General features: G+C 42.1%; 1 protein-coding gene across 1 annotated transcript in view; it reads right to left on the bottom strand.

Moving 5' to 3' along the window:
• ADAMTS17 (ADAM metallopeptidase with thrombospondin type 1 motif 17) overlaps positions 1-14844 on the bottom strand; it is a 191445-nt gene that overhangs the window by 34613 nt on the left and 141988 nt on the right. The window contains exons 17-19 of the mRNA XM_085308753.1: positions 14431-14588; positions 10772-10931; positions 8577-8712 (exon numbers count right to left, since the gene is read on the bottom strand). Coding sequence (XP_085164879.1) covers positions 8577-8712; positions 10772-10931; positions 14431-14588 — 454 coding nt within the window. The remainder of the gene's footprint in view (positions 1-8576; positions 8713-10771; positions 10932-14430; positions 14589-14844) is intronic.

Here is a 14844-nt window from a genome sequence, read left to right as displayed (position 1 = left end):
TCTGCAATACTGGGGTCATAATAATCAGGTGAATCTTGATTTTGGGGAACAGGTTGTGCCACACCCAGTCACTAGAAGTTTTTTTTGGAGAAAAAAATACAAGGAATCTAGTAGAATAATACAGCTGCTGATGTCGAAAGTAGGACTCCAAGACTAACATTCCTGTCTGATTGCCTTTATAAACAGTGCTCAGTAATTTTCCAGTACAGTAGTCATTCTGCTAACAGACTTGCCAACTTTCACTCACACAGGTTTCTTTTCTCTTTATTGATTATCATTTTGACAGCTCTATTTTTTTAATTTCCTACTGACCTAGATCAACCATGGGACACTGTTCGCTATTTTACAAGGACCTTGGGCACTCTTTTAAATTCAGGACTTTGTATTCTCCCTGCTCCAAATGAAACACACTGCCCAGTCTCCAGAGGATTCAGCGTGGCATTTGTGTGAGGTGTCCTTCATGCCGGCCACTGTCTCTCTCCACTAAGGCACATCAACACCTCCAGAGCCGTTCTGCGTTCAGTCCCCCTACCCTGGTCCATGGCTCACCTGTCTTTCACTGGGCAGCTCGTGTCCAGCTCCATTCCTTGGCAATTGAGGAAGGCAGTGACTTTTCCTCAGCTCCCACCGCAGGGATGTAAGCAGTGTGAAGAGCATTACAGTAGGTAGCAGTAGAGGTGAATTTCACCCATAATTAAATATTATGCAAGATTATCCTGCTAATCCTTCTCTGTTGGTAAAGACTGCACTCAGCCTGAAGAGCCTCAAACCACACAAAGAAGCACACATCATTTAACATTTTAAAACAACGCAATTTTTAAGCATGAGGATGTTGAGACAAACATTGCAACGGGAAGAACTGTGATGTAAGCCAGTCTGGGTGTTTACAGCAAAGCTAAGAAAGCAGTCTCATGACTCCGTGTGAAACTTAATGCCAAATGAACTTCTGCTCCAGCCAGTCATTTTAAATTATCTGATGTGAATGCACTTAATGCTAGCTAATCGGCCCTTCTGGTCCTATCCCTTGCCTGCTCCCAAGCCCTCTCTCTTAACTCGCTTCCAGAATTGCTTCACTGAGTTGGGTTGCTGGATTTGTTTGGGAATTTCTTTGCGTCTTTCAGTAGCTAAATAACTACTGCCTGTCAGTTGCTGTATCTGAGGGATTGTCATACAACCTGGAACGAATGTGATTTTGTCTCCTAGTGGATGGTGCTAATTAGACATGTCCATGGCAGGACATTAGTTACCAACACAAGAATGCCTAAAAAGTCTCAGGCTCTCTGGTTTAGAGCACTGGGCTTGCAGTCCTGCAGGACCTGCTGGAGACCTGTCACAGCAGCCCACTGGTGGGAGCTCAGGATTGTTTCCTTGAAGAACAGCCACCAGGGCGCAGTATTGCCTGCTCGCTCAGCCTGCAGTCACTGAGTCTTGCACGGTGTCCAGCACAGTCCTGGCAAATTCATTAAGCTCAAACTGAGATCAAACTAGAGATCCCAACTCCAACTTTGGGAAGTGCTTCAAAATGAGCTCTTACGTGGTGCCTCCTTGGATCAGAGGGTGCTAACATTACTATTTATGCCAGATTTCCAGGCTAAAATGATTTGAAATCATCCCCTTAGCTGTTCCTTCTTTTCTTTTACTCATGTAACCTCCCATCTTTCCTGGCTATGTGCACACAGATCAAGGTCTACATGAGAACTTCAGAGTTATTGGCATCAGCCAGAAYGGGCTGAACATCATCTGCGTAAGGGAGCAACGCTGAGGTGCAGAACCAGTGCAGCTTGTCATTGTATCTGTTAGTGTGAGCTGATAAATGATACAGGCACATTTATACACGTGTGCAGATGTGGGAACTGGAAAGCTACCTGATGCTGGAAGACCATGCAGGTCCTCTCCCACTAGCAGAGCCAGGAGGTGAGGAGTATGTGACAGCTACGTTCCTACCATCTCTCACATTACTGGGACAGGAATCACCCTGCAAAGAACAGCTGGGGAGGCTAGGGTGTTTGTYTCTTCAGCTGTGACTGTTTTTTGCTGTTTGCTGTTAGAGGCAGGGATAGAAAGATACAGTTTAGGGGACCATTCTCCTTTCATTCCTCCTTCTCTACCTCAAACAACCAGTGAAGGATAAAAAGCCAGTAAAGACAGAAAAGTGAGGCTGAATTGCAGGTGTGAATTGGCAAGTAAAACAGAGGAGAGGTTTTCCTCTTCTTCCTTTCCTACCCTCCTCCCCAAATCAGCTCTAATTAGAGCCCGCTAAGTGATCTTACTAATGTCTTTGTAAGGGGGACAACTAAAGAGACTAGGATGCCCCAGGCTGGGAAAAAGACAGCTGAAAGGGGGTTATATGTATATAAAGAAATCATGAGAAAGTGAAAAGGAATCACTGTTCATGGCCTCTTCCAGTGGAAGAACCTCGTGGTGCTGAAGGAAACTGCCAAATTCAAACAAACAGGAGACACTTATTAGCACAAGGCATAGATAAGGTGTTGAATTCCTTGCCATTGGACTCTATGGATGCCAAAAATTTGTACCAGTTCCAAAAGAGCCTGAATACATTATTGGGAGAACATACCCATTTGGAATCATTAAATACAAACAGACAACACTAGTGAAGGAATCCCAAGGAGGTTGAGTGAAATACYGGGAAAATAACTGGGAATACATTGGGAAAGTATCATCAAATGCTTGATTTGTTCTTAATTTCCCATGGCATYTGCTCCGGGACACTGCCAGAAACAGAAGAGTGGACTAGACGAACATTTGGTCTGTTCTGATGTCACTGTTTTTTTATGTTGTATTTTTACAATCCATCAGGTAATCCTACTCTGAGGTTTCTGTTTTACTACCCTGAAAAAACAAGCACTCTCAACTAATTCTGCTTCAACATATCAGCACCCAAATTTAGAGTTCACATGGTCCCTATCTCCCACCTACAATAATAATGCTCCCCAAACGTTATCCCAGTTTCATCCAATTTCCATAGAGCCCTGCAAGTAATATTCCTCAAGGATTTTGGCATCATATTGCTCTCTGCCTCTCTACTTTTTGCAAGACTTTCACCTCACAAACAGAAATTATGCAGACAGAGTGTAATCAGGGAGACTAGACCAGACTGGTCTGAAAACAGGCCAGGGCAGCAGCACTCCAAACCAATTCTGTCTGTAAGTGTTGGTGACTACTGTCTTCCCCAGGGATAGTGTTCCCTCCTTACGTCTGTATTCTCAGACTGCCAAGAAGAGCCTTGTCACAGCTATACAGTGAAGTCTAGAGGGAGAGATGGGCTCTGAGACAGTAAAAGATCTTACATATAAGGGTCACAAGCTTAAACTGAACCGGGAATCAAAGTGGTGGGCACAACCAACCATGGCACACGGAGGCACCACGGTCTGAGCGGTCACTAGCCCTTCTGGCAGGCCTGCGAGGTGCTGAGCCAGCAGGGCCTCAGCTGACTTGTGTCACAGGCTTTCATCTTCCCCCAGCAGCACCGCCGTGGAATGTGAGCCCTTGGAGAGCACAAGGCGGGATTCCTACTCACAGATGGAAAAGGGAAAGGGGAACAGAAGAGAAAAGAAAGGAAGAAGTGATCCACGTAACCACAGGCCAGACCTCAGCAGTGTGCCAGCTTCTAGAACGGATTTGGATAGAAACAATAACCAAGGGCATAGTGACAAATGGAAAATAGGACAATACGCAACGTAAATTTCCTCCAGGCAGACTAGGCAAAACTAATTGGATGTATTTCTTTGATTAAAATAACTGCTTTTCTAGACAAAGGAAATGTGGTAGATTTAATCTACTTGTGTATCAGTAAAGCACTCCTTTTGCTGCACTGGAAACGCTTAGGTAAATTGGAGAAGCTGGTGATAAGCTGGAGAACATAGATATCAATGAGAAAATTGCATAGTAAGTGAGAACTGACTACCATGCAGTGCTTAAAGAGGAAGTATCAGGGAGGAAGGGAATTTGAATTAGCTTTCAGTGGACTTCCTGAAAGATCTGTCTTGCATCTGATTTAATTTAGTGCTTTCATAAATGGCCTTGGCACAAAAAGATGTGTGCCACTGAAATTGCCGACATTGCAAACCTGAAGCATTGTCCATGCAATGAAGGATTAGGATATCATACAGGAAGAACTGAATAACCTTGAGTACTGCAATAACAGAGATGGGATGAAAATCAATAGTATAAAGTGCAAGGTTATGTGCTTAGGGACTAAAAAACTGGAATTCATACACCAGAAACAAAGAGAACGAAAATGTCCAGGATAACTCTGAGTCACCAACAGGATGCAGCAAGAAAAAAAGCGAAGAACTCATCAAGAGTTACTGCCAGTGGAGACAGAAGAGTTTGAATGCAATTATGTAAAGGCTGAATGAGCCTGAGACTGGGATACTGTACAATTCTGCTCACCTACGCACTTGAATGATGAATTTAAATTACAGCACTACTAGAGAAGGTGACCAAGGGAATGGAGAGTGCCTCGTCTAAGCAGTTAAAGGAAAGTAATAGAATTAGCCCAGGAAAAGGATGGAAGGAGGAGACACAGTGGTTGCTCTATCATACGGCACTTAGCATAAGCAAGAGTGCTGGCGAGGGAAAGGTAATACATAAGCAAAAGAACAATCCTGCCACAAGAACAAATGGGTGAAAAATAGCAATGAATAACTGAAGTTGGAAAGAAAAGATCTTAACCTACAAAACAGCAGGGTCCTAGAAGAGTCTTCCAGTGAGGGAAAGAAGATTGTGAAGTGCAATTGGTTTATGGAAAGAAGTYTATGATATGCTGCTGGTAGTAGCAGAAGACTAACTCCCGGATTCAAGAGGTCTTTTCAAGTCCTAAATAATGAAAAGAAGGGCTCAGGTCTCCTGTAGTTTTCTGTAAATGAAGGAAGGGATTTCTGACTGTTCATGCTGCTGTTTAGCATCTGTGCAGGAACAGCACATACACAGCAGGCCCCTGAAAGAACTCAACCTCTATTAAAATCTATTATAGCAAAGAGGAGAAAAATTAACAGTGTTAGCATACAGGCCGCTACAAGTATAACAGTTGGGAAATTTYATGTGTTTTTGGTTCTTGTTCTGCATTAGAGTGGAGCAGTTTCATATTCATAGACCCAACCATGCATGTTGAAGTGTGTGGCCACTGGCCGACCTATGTTTTCAGTAATAACAGCTGATGTGATCTGTGATTTCTGAGTCTTGTGCCAACATGAGTGCTGGGTTTGCCTATATATTTGGGTTGGTGTTCAGTTTGCTGGAAACAACCCATACACACCGCATGCAAGAATCCAGATTCCATCTGGTTACAGCAGGGTTTTGTAAAAAATATCTGAAGAGCTAGGCAAAGGATTAGAATAAAGAGGTGCTAATAGGGTGCAGTTGGGACAGGAAAGGAAGCTGTAAAGAATTTAATGGAAAAAGAGGGTCAAGGAACATAAAGAATAAAATAGGAAGAAAAAGAGGCATTTTTTGAAAAGGTGAAAGAGTAACAATAATAAAGAATGAAAGATTCTTTTATTTTTGCCAGTTTCAACAAAACCCTTAAGAAAATTCTGTACTCTGACGTTTAATTTTAAAACATGTCAGTATATCCAATCCTTTTTTCAGTCTTGCTTTGTTTTTTTCAGATGCTGGGTTACAGTTGGAGAGCTCTAATCTCCTCCTTGGCCTTACAAAACTACTGTCCCCTGCCCCACGTTATTTGGCTCTCCCAAGAAGTGGCTGAAATTCAAAGGGATATATAATTTGCAAAGCACTTTGGGATTGTGCTGGAAGAAATACACTGTTATTAATATCATACCCTTTTTTTTTTCTCCAGATCACTTTATATATAACATGGGTTATTGCTTTTTGTTTTTATTATAATTTCAATGGCAATAGCCACCTCCTCCATTTATACAACATGATCTCACCCCATCCTGAAGAGCTTACAATGCAAATTATATATGGAYTGAGAGAGGAAGAGAAGGGACACTGTGGTACTGTGAGTTGGTTAAAGTTGCACAGTACATCCAGAAGAGAAACAGAAACTGTCTCCTACAACCCAGGCCTATGCTCTGGCCATTACACCTTTCCCCAAAGACATTAAAATTTTGAGTAAAAGTGTAGATATAGATCACAATGCACAGAACAGAGCAGATTTACTACAGAAAAGAAACCACTGTTCCCTCTTCAACACTCAGGTAAAGGGCTTAGGTCTGAGTGGAAACGGGAAAGGACCTTACTGTAACAAAATGCTAGAATAATTTTACTTGAAACCCTAAAACAAATTCAGGGCTCATTAAAAAAAAGCATTGACATGGTGAAAGAGAATGGTTTCTTTAAGATGTTCTTGGTCAGAGAATATGCTAAGCATGCATTTCTAATATCTGGGTGGGCAAACGCAAGTGGAAATTTAAATTCTATAGAGGCACAGAGAATGTGCTTCTGAAAATGTTTCCAGTCAGAAGCATGTTAAGTGTGAAAGTGTGGTCTACACAGAGGGAGTGAGGGAGTGTGGTCTATCAGATCATCAGCAAAGATTTTGTGGCCTTTCCAGGTTCTAAGCACATTTGGTGTCTGCTGTCATTGCTCTGGCAAAAATGGACCAGTGTGACTGTCACTGTGCCCCTAAGCACTCCTGAGGATAACTGTGCTAAATTGTGGCTATAAATTGCCTGATAGTTCCACACTGAAAAAGAGATACCTTGGAATAACATTAACGGCTGGACCTGAATCCWCAAAACAACACGATCTGGATATAGTGACAGAGTGGTCCTTTCTCAGGAGGTTTGGGATTTGTGATTTAATCTTGCCCAGTTTCACTACTCTGGAGAGGCAGCAGTGTCACAGAGAAAGTGTGCAGCGAAGACAAGATTTCACCAAGAACGCAGGTTCATGGATGTCCCATTGAGAAAATGTGCTGTGGCTCTTACRGTTCTAATGGACCTGATGGCTGAGRCCTCCCAGCGTTGCTCTCAGCTATCAGAGGCAGAAGCTGTCCACTAGTTGGTTTGTAAGCTGCTTTTCTTCATCTCCACCACCTGGTACCCCTTCCATTCACCTATCTGGGCTCATTCCAGTCTCTTTGCAATAGAAAGTCTAGAAGAAATACTTAATATCAAGTAATACCAAATTACTACCAAGCCAGAAAAATGAGCAGATGCTCCCCATTTCTGCCTTTCAGAGAAGATGACATGATAGAAATCCCAGCATCTCTGAATTTAGGAAACTTTCTCATGGAAATGACAGTAGTTTCCTTGAGACTGCTAAAAGTTTGCTCTCTTTACACACCTGGAAGCACGTGGGGTTTCTCCCTATGCTTTTCAGTACCACTGAAAGCAGAGTGGCCACAATAATGCATGGTAGCAGTACTAGTRCAGACAGGAAACTAAACTTAAAATGGCCTAGCCTTACTGATGGATTACTAGACACCGTATTTCCCTGTTTCAGGGCACTTTGAACAACCTACAGGTCTAATTAGAAAGAAAGAAGTGTGCTGTTTCTCACTTCCCCTCTCATTTTTACCAATTGGGCTAGCTTTGTAAGTGCATTCCCTGGTTGCTCTGATTATGTAAGATGAAAGAATTGGCAGGTTGTTCTGAACAGGCTTTTTTTTAGGTATTACTAAGCTTCATCCTAAATTGATTTGGTGTTCTAATTACTCTCAAGACTGGAAGGTCCACATTCGTCCACAGTGGTAAACACTGCTTCAGAGTAAGAGTGAACTATTTGGTGAGGAAACAAACAAAACTAATTTGTTTTCCTGTGTGTTGCCATTTTGATCAGTAATGTCCTAYTTTATACAATTGAAAACAAAATTAATTTAGCTAGAATTTTTTGTCAAATTAAGTGGAGAGCTTTACATTATTTTTAGAGCTTCTTACTTACYATGATTAGAGCTTTAATTACTCCTACTGATGCAGAAAAGCACCCTTTGGTGTCAAAAGGCACCCTCACTGAGGAAAGCATCTAAAACGTGTTCCATTTTAATTTCTTGACTTCGATGAGATTCAGGTACATTTCCAGAACTATGCAGGTGTTACTAAACACTGTACAAACCGCAAAAGATACTCGCTTAGCCTGAAGACTCCCAAACTAAACTACTTGGGCTGATACAGATCAGACATGCAACACAGCAGAACAGCTATGGTAGCTTAAAGGCTGCTTGCTGKTGACTTGGGAGTTTTTTTATACTACCGTGTGACAATTAATCTGGCTCTACTCCGTGCTGATTAAAAAAACAAGGGYAGACATGCCGTCACTGCGTTCTTGTCTAGCTTAGTACCACAAGTTACTCGCTCCCCTAGGAGGGAGCCAAAGGGAAAAGAAAAGAAAACAATTCTCAAACAGCACATGAATGCAGCTTGCATGGAATCCGGACTCACTGGCCACAAATTAAGTGGACTCCGAGGAAATGAAAATCTGATCTGCCCCAAAAATGRGAATGAGTATTACAGCTGGATAGTGTGGCCAACAATGTGTCCCAATAACTTCAGACAGTTTCACCATGTTCACTAGATGGAGGCTTTGGAAATGGGTGGTTTGTGAAAAAAAGAAAAGGATAYTGTTTTTTATTACTTTTGACTCCTTACCGTGATTGGCAGGGATGTGTGTTACATTTCCTGACCTGGGGCTCGGGGCGATTCACTCGTTGGCAGTCACTGTCATTCACAAGTGTCATGGTCTTGTTAATAATTCGAGTACAGGACACAATAGTTTTCCGTTCACCTACAAGTAAAACAAAAACAACCCTGAAAAATCAGGAAACCAGTGGCTAAGAAATCAGGTCAAGTTATTATTAATCACAACTCAGAAGCTAGGAGCTCCCTACTATCTCTACTAGAGGTAATCTATACAGACCTAGCACTTCTGTAAGCARTCTTGCTTCTGCCTTTTGTCTACCTATGTACAGTTCCGCTCTTCCAAAAAACCTACAAAACTTTCCACAATAATTGGGAAATTGACTGTTCACAGCAGCTATATATCTGGCTTTCTCTTTCTAGTGTTTGATGTGAAAACAATCTTGAAACAACCTGTTTTCATTTGTAGTTCCTCCTCCACATGTTGCCATGCCCTGTAATCACCTGGAACAGATGCTCCTGCTCTGTGCGCTGGAGGCACGTAACTGTCCACCCCTCAGAGACGGATAATGACAGGAGAGCTGCCTCTTGCTGTTCCCCATGCGAGAAAAGCCAGGATGAAAAGGAGTGAGCAGGCTTCAAGAATGACAAATTAGGCTTGTTTGCACTTCATAAAGAGACGAAATGAAGCCACCAAAACCAAATTATTTCTGATTTTCTGGTCCGRCAGATATGCTGCTTAACAAGAGCCAGTAAGAGACATCTCAGGAGTAGTCAGCTTTTCTCATGTAAACTACGCCTGTGCATCAGCCGGTACTGCAGCGTCACCAAGAGAGCAGCAGGGTGGCCCTCAGGGCTCAGTGCTGTGCTGTGTGACAGTAAGAAAGCTGTATCACAGGGCAGCACGATACGACTGCGCATCACAAGGAAAATGCCATCTCTGCATGAGACTTTGCCTCACTGCTAACTATTTTGGCTTCTCAGCTTCTCCCCCTGTAACCCTGAGTCTGCAATAAACTGAATTGGTTCATGATCTGTTAACAGCTAGTAAAAAATAATTAAAATTCGGGTTAATAAAAGATTTGTAGGAATCTGTGGAGAAGTTACTGACAGCTGAAACTGCAGCTCAGGTGAAACTGCAGAAAGGGAAACTGAATAAATGAATGCAGCTTGGATAAGTAGTAAAAACTGTCTGACAACCAAAGCACATGAGACTGACTGCCATATCCAAATTCCGACTCGTGGAAGCTTTGTTGCCAGGTACTGACTTTTTTCATACGTGTGGTAAGCTTGCAATACAAATCAGAACGGCCACAAAGAAGTTTTCTACTCATGTATGTGAGGGCTCAATGGCTATCACAAACAATTGTTTTAAAGGGTAACTAAAAATGTTGATTTTAAGATCAGTTCTATTTCCAGAGAAACAAACTCCATGATTTCAATATATTGCGGACAGTGAACTGCAAATGTGAATAGAAGCACTCTTTTCTTGGGTCAGGCAACATGATAGGCAATTGGCTAGACAGCTGTGAAGAAAGACTGGTCAGAACACATGTAAATGATACACTTTCCTCAGGGAAAAGCCTACTTCTTCCCACAGTGCAAACTCCGTGGGCAGTGGCCGACAAAGCAATCTCTGGCTTCACAGGCACCAGCTCCCCCCAGGGTTCAGCAAATCTGTCTCAGCGCATCCTAGGGGGTAACTGAGAAGTGTGATTTGCAGTATGCAAATCTACGCCTAGAAAACCCACCCCACATTAASAGTGTCTGACGCAATTTCCAGGAGTTGTCACAGCAGCACTGTCTCTGTTTCGCCCCTGGAGAAGGAAGCGTCTTTCAGCAAATATGCCAGAACACCTGTGAAAACTCTGCTCCAAGAATCTGACRGAGACTTGAGATACGGGGCTGCACACAGCGCCTTGAGCCATCCATGGAGCACTAACCCAGGTGCAGCTCCAGCCCACGGTAATGAGCCGACAAAGCAGTGTCCCTGCCAAAATGCTGGGCGAAAATTAACTGTGGGGATGTGGATGATAGCTGGGAGAGCTGGTGAGAACGAGCTCTCATTTGAGTTCATTACGGCAACATCCATTCCCATGGCTCAGTTTCCTTCGTGCTTTGGCAGCAGTGTCTTCTGCAGGCACCTCTTTAACGGCTGGTATCTGCACACACTGTACAAGTCCTACCAAACTCCCAAATGGTCTTACCTCCTCCACACTGCACACTGCACCCTTCCCATCCACTGTGCGTCCAAATGTACAAAGAATCCTGCTGCTTTTCTGGTTCACTTCTGTTTTCAGCAGTATAGTTTACAGGAATGGTGTATTCATAATGAATTCCATAATTCTGGTCATGAAATAACAGCACCTAGTTCAGCAGGGAAAGGAAGGTTGTTACAATACAATGTTTACTGGGAAAGTCAACATAACATGGAGACGGTAATGCTAGCAATTCTGTCTTGGGCCAGTACTTCTAAACATTAGTGCCTCATGAAAGGCAGCACAATCTTTATCTAGGAACCTGAAATTGAAGTAGTGCTGGTAATACAGGGCATCTGCGAGAGCACTAAGGATTTAAGGCATTTGGGAGGTGTCTAAACCTGGAATATGACACATAACTTGATTACTTTTGTGTAAGCCTCAAATGTGATCAGCAGGACCCTGGCTATCAAAAGAGAAATGGGAAGAAAGTGAGAAGCATTAAATCAGCATTGTATCCATATAACAACTATTTTAATGAGCATCTAGAATTGAAAAGTCATTCATCATACCTGTCTACCTTTGTTTTTTGGAAAGCAGATTCTCTGCAAGTCTTATGTACAGACCCAGGATTCTGGCTGTGCAAACCGGGAGACAATGGGGAGGTTCTGGATTAATGCTGTACCATTTATGGCTTAATTTCATCATTTACTGTTGAWTTTGAGCTGAACCACAGGGGAGTCCATAGTTTGAAGGTATAAGACATAATTAGCACACCTGAAGGCACAAGGTGATCATTCTCAAAACTCAAACAACTAACACATGAAAACATCACACACCTTCTGGGAATGTGGTGCCCAAAGTGAGTGTGACTCTTCCTGCTGACAAGCTGCAGGAACAAGACTTTGCTGCCCCTCAGAAAACTGAGGATGGCAGGGAAGGGCCATTACCATATAGCTACTGGCAACATACACATTTTGACTATCTTGCACATTGCCACAGGGAGGTGAAAGCTGCTTCCAACAGCAAGGTGATTATTTTCCATGGAATCTAGAAGATCACATTACTAACAAATACCATAGTAGTACTGCTGTAATGCTGACGATATAAATGTGTATATCACTTAGCTGGAAAGACAGAACATCTTTCTTTAGACTTACTTAAGCTATTATAGTGAAATCTCAACAATATTAGACAGGTAAATTTTGCTGGCTTCTATCACTTACAGAAATAGGAGCAACACCTTATCAAATAAACTATTTTAAGCAGGGCTATTGTAAATGAAACAAGCAGCTGCCCAATTGAAAAAGCAAATTTGCAAATGTTACTCTCCTCCAGCAATCGTTGCTTCCCATTAAGATTGACAGAACTCACTTCTACTTAATCAGTAACCTCACTAAAGCAGCTGTTGTCCTAAGCTCATTTAATCAAAAAATAACCATAGGTGATGAAACAAAAGGTTTGGCTTGCAGTCACTGACATGTTGGAGGTCTGTGCAACGACCACCATGCGGCAACACAAACTCAACACCCTTGAGTTGCTCTGCACAGTGCCTAAGTCTGGGCAGAAAAGCATCTTTCAGAAGATGTGAGAAACAAAGATACAATTTTGTTTCAGCTACAGAGGTAGCTTCATTACTGGAACTGAATGCCAAGTTGAGGCTAGCCAGCCATCATCACAACTTCAAAGACAAATGGAACTTTTCATATGACTCAAAATGCTAGGTGACCAGGGATAGAGAACTCAAGTCCTGCTCTGCCTTTAAGTGCATGAGATATGAACAGTTTTTTCTACAGGACTGAGGAACTGGGCTTGTCTAAAGCATCTCAGGCTCTGGGAGTGTCTGGCTGTCCTCTGTTGCCAAGAGAAGGTCTAGCGCATGGCCTAGCTACACAAACATTAATTTCTCCAAAAAATATACTTACAGTAATGCACTTGGAGAAATGCCTCAAGTATTAAAAACCAGCTCCTAAAAAGAAATACTTATTATCTTAATAAGGGAGCAAGACTAGTGAATCTAAAGGCCCATATGAAACCAATTTCATGCAATTCTGTAGCCATGTGTAATTGCTGTGTATGTATATCTGTGCCTAACTGGTTTCAAATGCAGGTCACAATAGATAGACTGAAGCTTGTGGTTCTGTGTCAGTCCAGTGTATTGCACCACTGTTTGGACAGCAGTTTTCTATTTAGAGTTAACTGGTAACCATCATGCCACTCTTGTGTTAAGAGAATCAAACTTGCTATCCCATATCAAGGAAAAGATTAATGTCTGATCTGAGCAAAAGACTTCATGTGTGCTTTGTTTATGACTCATAGTGATTCTGAATCACTTTTTTTTTTTTTTAATGGCCTAGTAACTTTTACTTTCCTCTTTTTGAATCATTTCTGGGGGAAAGTGAAGCAGGAAAACTTCCTCTGCTCTTATCTTCTGAAAATGTCAGTCTGTACTTGAAAAGGGTACTCACGGAGAACCGCATAGGCACTAGTTGCTATGTAAGCTGCTTCTTAATGAAGGGGAAAAGAGCATTTCTTTAAAAGCAGGTCTCTACTGATGCTGAAGTTTGCAAAATACTGACAACGGATTTTATTGCAATGAGCCTCAGCCAAGTAATGCCTTGGAAGATTCCTAGAGCTGGTACAGGAATGCTGCACAGGAATCCTGCACAGCATCTTCCCAAAAGGTATTGGTGCAACTCCTTTCTCTTATATGGTGCCCCAAGGTTAGGCAAACCTTGCCAGTACAAAATATTTTGTTGTAGTCTTAGTTTCAGGTGGGAAGACTTGCATTAAAGAAGTTACAGGAAACAATGTATTATTTAGAACGCCACGTTTTTATGCATTCTTCTCTATAGAAACTGTAAAGCTTTCTGCACACATTCACCTAGTTAYACTCATTCGAGACAGGCATTATTACATCTATCTTAGATATGGAAACATTAAGGTAACCAGAGACATTAAAGGACTGGCCCATGGACCACTCATCCCCTGTCAGYGTCACCCTGGGACTAGGATCCTCTTCATCTGACCTCTGCTCAGTTCTGACTCACGTACTCATGCTGAGCCGTACGACTGCTCACAAAATGATGTGCCCAGTTAACAAAAGGATTATGCTGAGCTTTAGCAACGACTTTCAACAACATGTTAAAATACAGAAAATAAAACTCAAAAAATAAATAAAACAAGGAACATTTCTGCAAGCAAGTCACTGCAGAGGGTCAAATTCATACATATCCTCTACACACATAAAATCTGCATGTTGCCTGTGTAAGTATTTAAATACAGAGTATGCTCTGGCATAAGCGAAGAAGGTGTTCAGGGGAAATATCCTTTTATGTGTGTGTGAGTGGGTATGTCTGTGGAAACCTAAATCCTTTAGAATGGACTTGTCACCTTGTCTGCAGCACATTACAGGAGTATCCTCTCTTGGAGGTGAGTCTACTGAGACATTGCATGTCCTCTTAGAACAGGGCTTCAGTTGCTTTTAAGTAAGAAGCTGGATTTTTCCAGCCCTTGTAGTGCTGCAAAAGAATGTGAGGAGATACYAACAGGATAGCTTTGAAAAAACTCTGGTGAGGAAGCAAACAAACAAAATTTAACTTTGAGCTAGGATATAAACCCTTTATGTTGCATCACTTAAGAAACACAAACAAAGGATAAAAAGTTACCATCAAGTGCAGTGGTATTTTAGTTGGTCCTTTGGCAGAGATTTTCTCCCAYAGACCCCTTCGCACGTACCGGACAGTAGTGCCTGCGATCTGAAACTCACCAGGAAGCTCAATTTTCCAGTCGCTGTTAATGGATCTCTTACTGGAATCTTTTAAAGCTGGAAAGAATCAAATATCATGGGATGAAATGAAAGTAAATCCATAATTAAAATACAGAGCATGGAGCTTCTGTCTCAGCCCACCTGAAGTGCAAGATGCAGTGGTCTCGCAACAGACATGCACTTAAAAGAAAAATGAAATATAATTTTAGCTGACTAGCAGTTAACTAACTGACTAACTTGGGCATATGTTGCATTTCAGTTGATGAAGGTGTATCTACTTATATTAACATTGCTACTAAGCAGCAATAATGTC

This window comes from Rhea americana, unplaced genomic scaffold (assembly GCF_003343005.1).
Source record: "Rhea americana isolate MKP2758 unplaced genomic scaffold, rheAme1 scaffold_28, whole genome shotgun sequence".
Classification (NCBI taxonomy): domain Eukaryota; kingdom Metazoa; phylum Chordata; class Aves; order Rheiformes; family Rheidae; genus Rhea; species Rhea americana.
Note: the sequence above shows the minus strand (reverse complement) of the source record. Positions and strands in the feature narration are given on the sequence as shown.